General features: G+C 38.2%; 1 protein-coding gene across 2 annotated transcripts in view; it reads right to left on the bottom strand.

Moving 5' to 3' along the window:
- gtf3c2 (general transcription factor IIIC, polypeptide 2, beta) overlaps positions 1 to 9,804 on the bottom strand; it is a 25,978-nt gene that overhangs the window by 2,847 nt on the left and 13,327 nt on the right. For both annotated transcript variants that reach the window (XM_035678558.1, XM_035678559.1), the window contains 8 exons: positions 8,387 to 8,418; positions 7,984 to 8,113; positions 7,544 to 7,688; positions 2,772 to 2,933; positions 1,988 to 2,066; positions 1,647 to 1,775; positions 1,166 to 1,426; positions 440 to 547 (listed from right to left, as the gene is read on the bottom strand). In XM_035678558.1, the coding sequence (XP_035534451.1) occupies positions 440 to 547; positions 1,166 to 1,426; positions 1,647 to 1,775; positions 1,988 to 2,066; positions 2,772 to 2,933; positions 7,544 to 7,688; positions 7,984 to 8,113; positions 8,387 to 8,418 (1,046 nt within the window). The remainder of the gene's footprint in view (positions 1 to 439; positions 548 to 1,165; positions 1,427 to 1,646; positions 1,776 to 1,987; positions 2,067 to 2,771; positions 2,934 to 7,543; positions 7,689 to 7,983; positions 8,114 to 8,386; positions 8,419 to 9,804) is intronic.

The following is a 9,804-nucleotide window of genomic DNA, read 5'->3' as shown; positions in this document are numbered from 1 at the left end:
TCCCTCTTTCTAATCCATTTATCCCCTTCAGGCAAAAAGCCAGTCCAAGACCTAGTGGCGTTTTGTTTTTGAGATTGTCCCACAAAGTGCCCGTCCATCATCCTATCCCAGAGGGCACCGTGACACCCTCCACTCTGCCTCTCTTAAAATTAAACACATCAAATCCTCAAATGGCTGCTTTCCATCTCCCCCTCCCTCCTTCCACCGAGGGTGACATTTTTCTCATTTTACACATCATTACATTCGGCCCGTCTTTATAGCTGCCCATCAGAGGAGGAGAAAGAAGAGGGAGGAGGAAGAGCTCTTCTTCCATCTCTCACCTCTGTTTCCATTCTTTCCATTGTAGTGTTTATCTATCGCTTCCCTCCTTTTTCACGTGGAGCTGCAGCAGGAGTCTGAAGATACCTGCACTTGTATGTGTGTCTGTGTGTGTAGATACCTTGTGTAGTGCAGCCAGTGGCATCTCATCGAAGTTCAGCTTTGTCTTCAACTCTGTGTCTTTCATGCGTTTCCACACAGCTCGCCTCTCGCTATCACAAAAGGACCGCTGGAAGTCGGAGGAGATGATTATAATTATAATGTTACATGAACAGTATAATGTGTGTGTTTAAAAATACAATAACAGATTGTCTTAATCGTCACTAATCAATCATTCATCAGTCATGGCAAGTAAAAGCATTCTAAATCTTCTTTTAAGATTTTCTAGTTTTCTCCATTGTTTGCCAAATAGAAATAATTTATTATTATTAAACAATTAATACAATCATGAGTTTATTTGATAGAGTTGATAATTGATGACTGTGTTGGATGATGATAGCCAGATGTATTAAAGGTATTATGTTATGCTGTTTATATACCGGTACATGAAATTTGGTACCCAATGCTGCCTTTTTTCGGTACTTTACTTTCTCTCTGTAATAACACAAATGTAATTTTAATTGTAAAAAAAAGTCCAAACTACTCTCACTATGTTATGATTAACTTATCTTGAGTTAAAGTCTGTGAGTGTGGAATATAGACAAAAAAAGGGGACAATAAAGGGGACAGCCTTTTTAACTGGTTAAAATTTCAATATTGTTGTAATAGTGTCTTTTATTTACATATAGTTTAGATTATAGTATCTTTTTTATTTGTTGCCTGTGTGAAGCACTTTGAATCTACCCACCATATCGTTGTCTCTATGGTGGAGGTAATATTTCTTTACAGCCTCTTTGTATGTCTGGAACCGTAGAGGTGGACTTTTATCCTTTCTGCTTCTTCTTTCGTTTTCATTCTCATTTCCTTCTTCAGATTCAGCATCCAGTCCTTCTGTCTCCCCTTCTTCCTGCTCTTCAACAGCGTCTCCCTCCTTCTCCTCCACTCCTCCCATCTCTTGAATTTCTTCTGTCGTCGCATCATAAGGCACCAGAGAAGTGAGGTAGACGGGCTGAAGACACAAAGTGAGGGAAACATGTTAATATGAGGTTTACCTGTATTAAGATCATATTAGCAAATACTTTAATAAATACTTTATTCAATCCACTGTTTAAATTTGAAAACATAACAGACAGAAGACTTAAGGTTTCGACAACTAAGTGGAAGAAAGAAAGAGACAAAAAACATTAAAGCAGTACAAATAAAATAAACAAAAAGAATAGTAAACTTACAAAACGTCTCTCTAACGTGCGTTTGACGTATTGAGGACTGTAAGAAATCTGAGGTAACAGGGCGAAGATCACCTCACCGAGGCTGTCTGATGTCACCACACCGTTCAACCAATCATTGAACGATATGGACTGCAATGAAAGAGAAATCAGCATATTAGCTATTATATATATATTATATCTAATAGATATTAGAGTGTAACTTTCTGTTGAGAAAAAGTGTTTGTTATGAATCCTCCATGACTAGCACAAAGGACTTCCTAAAGAGCAATGTTGTGCTCCATGGCTGACTTAAGGGATGCCAGTGACTGAAGGACGGAAGATTATACCACAGTCACACTCACCCACACAGAGCCTGTCCGAGGTACAGCGAAGACGGCGCGCATGTAATGGTCAAAGTAATGGACTCCCTGTGAACCATTCCTAAATCGAAAAAAGAAAGACAGAATTAAACAGGACAGGCAGGAAGAAAGAATGGAGAGAAAGAAATAATGAAACATGAAATATCAGCATGATCTTCATGTAGATGGACTGTGTTATAAACTGGGATTTGGAGTTTGAAATATGCTGCCATCTCACGATAGAAACTATTTAGTTAAATCATAGTGCCATTCCCCTTTTAATCTGACTCAAGTTTTCCACCTTCATCTTCATTCATCCCATGCCATACACACTCAGTAACCTGGCACCCAGCACCAGAAAAGCTACCGTACTACTGATCAGCTCTCCAGTCCCTTGGGACAGTACCAACCAATGCCAGCACGACCAAATATTAACTAAATCTTTCACATACTGCCCACGCTGTATGAATAATCTTCACTTTACATAGGAAAGTGCATGATATTGCAGCAATACACATATCTTCTAAATCAGAATATCTTCTGTACACTGGAACAAACTTACTTGCATGTCCTGTGTTATTATTGGTGTTTTTATTCCCTTGGATTTAGTACCACCTCTTGGAAGAACCCAAATTTAGGTTCTGTCTACCCTGATTTTGGGAGTCAACAAAATAATTTTTGGCTTAATAAAGCTGTCTGAATCACTCATCGAGACATTGCAGAGATACCTCTTCATCAAAGACTGTGCTGTGATTTGTGACATTTCTGAATGTTATGAAAAACGTACGGCGTATAGGCGTTCTCCTGGGCCAACAGGAGGCCGGGCGCATTCAATGGCCAGTAGATTTCATTGGTCAGATAGCGTTTCACAACAGTGATGGGATCATAGAGCCTCCTCAGATCCCATGTCTTCACATAGCGGTCTTCTCCCGCCGTCACCAACAGGTGTCTAAGACAAAAAGAGAAAGAGCTTTGTTAGTGTACATTTTTTATTGAAGACATGTTAATAATGGGATGTAATCCATGTTTTTCCATTACTGACAAGATTTTGATACTAAAATGTGTTTTAGATTGTTTCTAAACATATCTTTGACATTTCTTGTTATTTATCAGTTGGCGTACATGCCGATGCTGATATATCTGTGACAAGCTAACATCAGCTGATATATGGGCCAGGACAATTCATCAGTCGGGCTCTACTGAATATGTGAATTTACTTGTAATGCAAAGCTTGAACGGAGGACTGGAATGCATCGTTCCACTTACATTGATCAAATATGACAGTGATGTCTGCCATAAAACAAACGAGGAGAGAGAGATCAATACAACCAGATTTCATTGTGACAAAAACAGTGGTATATGAATGAGGACAGAAGAGAGAAAAGATGACAAGCAGTTCAGGTGAGAAAAAAGAAAAGAAACGTAGAGGAGAGAGGGGTAGTTTTATCTTTTTCAACATAGCTCTGTAATTAAAAAGCAGTGATCCAGACAAGATATGTGTCCTCTCCGCTGCCAGGAGGGTGACTCTCTCTCTGGAGGATTAATCTTGCTATTCACGTACGCACCTTTAGTTCAACTTTATGTTCACACTTTCAATGTTTGCCTTTAAAAAGCAACTCAAAAGTGTAAAGCACAACACAGTAAATGATAAATAATGGTCAGAGGTACATGGCTGTTCATCAAATTAGCGTCAGATTTGCCCAGAGTTGAACGATGCTGCACTGATGTTAATGGCAACATTAATTACTTACAGAAAATTACCATACAGTGTAATAGCTTCAGGCATGCAATGTGAATACAAAGCCATATCTGTTTGAGGATTGTTTAGGAGGGGGACAAATGGGCCAATTAGGGGGGCACAGCTCGATCCAATAAACCAAATCCAAAAAATGTGCAAAAGCAAAAGCTGTACACTTTTCAATTGCATAAATAAGAATTTTATGAAATCCTAAAACCATCTGGATGAAAGATATGAGAGGAAGTTTCATGACTTAAGTCAACTTAAGTTCATTTGTATCTAGAAAACCAGAACAAATTGACTATAGTTCACATTTAGGGGTAATATCATGATTAATGCCTGAGATAAGATACCTTGACGTAGTTTTCTAGTATTGGTAGTAATGACAAAAGTCCTGGCAAGTTAAAGCTGAATATATCAGATATGATCTAAATCAGGGGTGACAAACATACGGCCCACAGGCTCCACTTTAGCAAAGTCTGACAATTGCAGAGAATCCAATTTGAGGTCAGAAATCCAAGTAATTCTGATTTTCCAATAAAATTCAATGCCTTTCTTTTAGTAAAATACTATATCGTTCTTCAGTTCCAAAATACATGTGCCTCTGTAGAGCCACAGTGAGCTGTACACTGTAATGCAGTTATAATGACAGTAGACTGACTGAATGTGGAAAAACTAAAATGCATTGTTGAAATTGCGCTTATTTTTCTTAAGACATCTCAGGCTGTTCATCATCTGTTTTAAATTAAAGAAACCTTGCTACACTGCAAAGAAAGGGAACAATTTGGAGGCATTGTTATTTATTATCCAGCCTACTTGAGATCAAATTGCGCGTTATGTTGTCCATGAACTGAAATGGGTTCGACACCCCTGATCTAAACTGATTCTGCAGACAGCTCTCTCCTCTTCGGATGCTGAGAACAAGCTGCTCAGCTCTGAATGTCCAGAGATGATTGAAATATAAACAGAAATGTAAGGACAACTGAGGGTTATGAGCACTGATATCAACTGATAAATGGCTACAATATACAGGGGTTGGAAAACTATGTAAGCAGGCAGCTAACGCTATATGGTTTATTAACACACAGAATCATCACACTGTTTGGTCTTTGTGAACAGCAACTTTCACCTCACTAACTTTTTAATGCATGAGATGACAACCGACAGATTACTTTTTCAGTTTGGTTAACACACAAAATAACTGGTAATGGAGCTGGTAATATTTAAAAATGAGAAGCCTGCCAAAAGCATTGATCGTGCCCTTGATTTTATGGGGGACAACTGGGCACAAAATTGTAGTGATGGGATATTTTATGTTTTAAAAGGGGTCACTGTTGCAAATGGGGATGCTCTGACTCAAACCATATTGAAATTATACGTAAGACTAAGGTCAAACTGATGCTGGAGAGCATCAGCAGAGTTTGAAAACTGATGATATCTCATATTTTGACCCGATAGTCAATACGCATTGAAAAATGCTCTCAAAAATTGTTTTTCAGCTTTTTCTCCTAAAATTGTAATCTCAGCATTTCTCCAAAAACTGCATTCATGTCAAGGCAGAAAAGCCTTTGTGAAGGCATTTACATCATGACACCAAAAGCCATATTAATCATTTTTAGGTGGATTGTCAGCACCTTAAAAAATGATGATTTTTTCTTACTGTGGGTGTTATAGGCTACCATTACTAGGGCAGTTTAGGGAAAAAAGAGGAAACTCTTTCCAAGGTGGACGACACTGAGTGGCCAATATCAGATTTTTAATAAAAAGCCAATTTTGGTGCGGGACATTGCTTTAGCCCTTGTGCTGACTTGCACAGCCTATCAGAGAATCCTTGTAGAAAGACATTAGTGATATAAATGACCCCTCCATCTTTCTTCTCATCTACACATACATCAGTTGAGTAATGGAGCAGAGAAGAGTTGAAGAGGGATGAAACCGTCTCTATGGGGGGTTGAAGTGAAATGATGAGCTATGACCTTTTATCGCATTTCGGATATTGGCCAGTCAGTCTTCACATCGTCTTTGTCATTTACAGTATGCATCAGAATTTGGGATGTACTCACTTCAATGAAGTTACGAGCAGTTAATCTGAATCAAGCACTTTGGTTTGGCCTATAAGACCAATGTCATGTGGTGTTACCAAATAACTGCATGGAGACACTTTAAGTGACAACTGTTTAAATACGGTCTGTGGAAAAATGTCTGTTTTATCTGAGTGTTACTGGATTTCACACAGCTGAACATAATACATGGCTAGAAAAGTTAAAACAAAAAATGTTCTAGTCATAGACATATCCGAGTAGACAAACTTACATGCAGAGTTCCACATGGGTCCATTCTGGGGACCGTTCTTTTTTCTTTAACCGGTTCAAACAACAAACTAGAACATATGAAAGTAAGTTGATTACGGGCCAAAGTATAAATGTCTGTCAATTCTGTAGTTTTGAAACACGGTATTTGGACAGAAATAGAGATAATAATGTGTGTCAATGTAAAAGGTTATTTTAAATGTGTCAGATACACATGTAAGGTTAGGTTAATATTATTGGATTAAAGTGTATTGGAAAAGTATATCAAAGGACTCAAACTAGGGACCAGGACATCCCTACCATGAATATATATATATATATAGCAGAATATGTATAGCAGATATCTGCGGTTTGTTATTCATGCATTATTTTGAGCTTTATTTCCTACAAAATAAAGGGAATAAATGGCTCCCAAAAGAGGTGCTATAAAATTGTTTTTCCCTTTTCAATACTCCTGGGCTCTATTCTCTGAAGGTCTTAAGCCAGATAACTTTGAAGTTATTTAAGATCTTACACTTAAGGTCATCTGAACTCAGAAAAGCTGCAGCCTGAAGGTCAGTGGATGTTGAGTACCAGAGAGATAAGTGAGGTTACCTCATCTGAATGGTGATAGCTTAGGGAGGCATGGCTGCACGCCCGGCCTTGTACCCTACATTTTGAATTAGTGCCTGAATACACTGGAGCAAGGGCTTTTGTGCCAAACTTCAGCACAACTTTCTGCCTTCAAGATTTATTAAGCTGCCTTTGGCTGAAAGAACCAGAGCCGCCTTTAACCCACATTTTAATTGGCTGTGAATAAAACTGCCAAACTAAAGTAGACAGAGAAAAAACTTTAAAAGATAAACAAGCAATTAGAAAATCCTGCAAATCATTCTCTCTTCTGTAATCCTTCCCAGAGTTCAACATCATTTTTTCCCGTTAAAAAAGTCTTTCTTTGCCTGGATGGGGGTGTTTAATTGCTTTTGAAACCGTTTTTATTATTAGGGGTTATACAAATAAACTTGATTTACCCTGAAATATGGAGAATATGAACAACCTCCATGCTTGTGAATTCAAATCAATTTGCTTTTGCTCATTAACAATTCCTCGTTCCCTATCTACTTATAAGCTCTTCCATCTATTTACACTTATTAATCTCACAAGCATGCACTATATATCAATCTAAATTCAATGTCATGCAGTGAGAAGCTGAGTAGCTGCAACAGCAATGATTCTGATGTCCTGATTCTGAAGTCACAATATTTTATCTGGAGATTGATTGAAGCTAGTGGGGGTTAAATGAGAATTTCTTTCTTGGTATAAAATGTGAAAGAATGATTAAAGCTTTCATAAAACAAAGTAATACAGTAAAACAGAGTAATAGAAATTGTACTATTCTATAAAGGAATCCTACACTATGATAAACACATGGAGATTAATCTGAAATCCTTCACATATGACTAATGATGACAAATGTCACATAATGTAAATGCAGCATCAGCATGCAGGTGAGACGAGGGTGAAAGCGTGTACCTGGAGGCGGGACAGAAGGCCAGAGCTCGGACAGCGTGGTCGTGAGCCAGGAGGCACCGATAAGGCAGCAGGCTGAGTGACTCGTCTGGCTCTTGCACTCGCAACAACGGAGACTTTGAGGACAGATCCCACAGACCTACTACACCTAACAGAGAGAGGGAGATAGAGCATGAAGGTAACGCATAAGACTACACAAAAACAAACAATACTGGCTCAGATTGTATTCTTTTAACTTCCAAATAAAGATGAATCATCAGAAAAAATATTTAAAAAACAGAAGGAGGTAAGAGCTATTTGTAAGAAAAAGATCCATTGTTTCATCAGTGTCAAGAGTAAAGATGCACACAGATGAACCTGAGGGGACTTAGACTGTGCATTTGTTTGTTCTTCCCAACACTGAACCAATTAATCAAGAACATCTCCAAGAAATCAATTCATACCATCATAGAATCCAATAGCCATTATATTGTGTGGTTTTTCAGGCAGCCAATCCATAGACAGGACTTGTCCACTCCTTTCATGGCGAGGAGCCTTGTAGGCGCCCAGCTTCAGTGTTAACACTCCTACCGCCTGCAGAAAACAAGAGGAACAAACAAATATTACTGCAACAACAGCAGTATTGCTATTGGCCGTATATATGTACTGTATATATATATATATATACTATATATATATATATATATATAGGTATATATATCTATATATATATATATATATATATACACAGTACACTTACATTACGTATTTCATAATGTCAGAATGTGTGGGCGGGCAGAATTTAACAGTGTAAATAAAGAGGATTGTGACACCATGAGATTAAACAAATGTTTATTAGGAGCTTACCTGGTATATTGGCAACTGTTGGCTGGCTTCTCCTGTGGAGAGAAACATAAATGACACTTTGTAAGTGTTTATTTCCTAATAATTTAAACTAAGCATTGAAATCCATATAATGAGCGTAACAATGAGCGTAACAATGAGAACAAAAATCTAGTGTTGGATGTAAAAACTCAAATAGAAGTAATCTGTTTTACCTCAGTAGGCTACACAGTTTAACAGGTTAGCATGCTAATGTAATCATAATAATAAGCGTTTAGCATACAATGTTTACCATAAGAGAGAGAACAACTCAGCACTAAATCTCATGTGGATGAAAAGCTGCACTGACTTCTATGAGTTGAAAAGTTCCAGCCTGTTGCACTTATATTTTTGGGGGCTTTTACGGGGAAGACAGAGGGGGCGACAGGCAGCAAAGGGCCACAGGTCGCAGTTGAACCCATGTCTGCTGCAGCAAGGACTCAGCCTTGGTACATGAGGCTCCAGCTCTACCAGCTGAGCTACCAGGGCGCCGCGGTCTGTTGCACTTTTAACCACATCCATCACTGCATGTGAACTAAAGTGTGGAAACTACAATTCATTCTACGGGCAACATGAATGTCTGTATCAAGTTTTACAGCAGTCTGTTTAATAGTTGACAAGATCAAACACTCTGGACTGGATTGTCAGACGGTATGGACCAACTGGTATCGCCATATAGAGCCCTCCTCCTGGTGTGGTTAAAAATGACTTGATGTTAAGCACCACTTTAGAAGTAATTCTGCTGTGCCTGCCTTGACAATCACTGTTGTGTTTAATAGATGTAAAATCCAATAACAAAAAAAAAAGGTGTCAGACTGTTCCCCATCATTAGTTTCCTCTCCTCCTCCAGTTTAGATTACTGAGAGTTCAGATCAATACAGTGTCCTCTTCACTCCTCCGCACCTTCCATCAACTCAGCTCGGGCTCAGAAAAACACACACTCATACTTTTATATAAGCCTTTTATATCCTAAATCAAGTCCAGACCATTGTTCAGACCCTGAATGAACCCAAGCTTGCCGTCAATAAGAATATGTCAGCTCACATTATCCAACATAGCCTCACAACCCTGAGCCGAGGTCTGAAACTGCTAGGCTTTGATACGAGTTCCTATACAAGTTACAATATTGGCTGTAGAATTTTGATTTGGTTGCTATAGGATTACTATAGTTATATATTGGCATAAAAGTGGGGCTGCACGATATGGTAAAAAAAAAAAATTATTTTGCAATTATTTGACAGATATTGCAACAATGATGATTTTTGCAGTTTAAGTTTAATTTTCACTGAAAAAACTATTAAAATCAAGATGATGTGACATTTGTTGAGGTCTGTACCAAACAAACTTCTTTTCCTACATCTGAAAACAAGATCAGATCAGAGCATCTCACACATTTTACCTTT

This window comes from Morone saxatilis, unplaced genomic scaffold (assembly GCF_004916995.1).
Source record: "Morone saxatilis isolate NCDOM2014 unplaced genomic scaffold, NCSU_SB_2.0 Contig7, whole genome shotgun sequence".
In the NCBI taxonomy this organism is placed as follows: Eukaryota; Metazoa; Chordata; class Actinopteri; family Moronidae; genus Morone; species Morone saxatilis.
The sequence above is the reverse complement of the archived record's forward strand: the minus strand, read 5'-3'. Positions and strand labels throughout refer to the sequence as shown.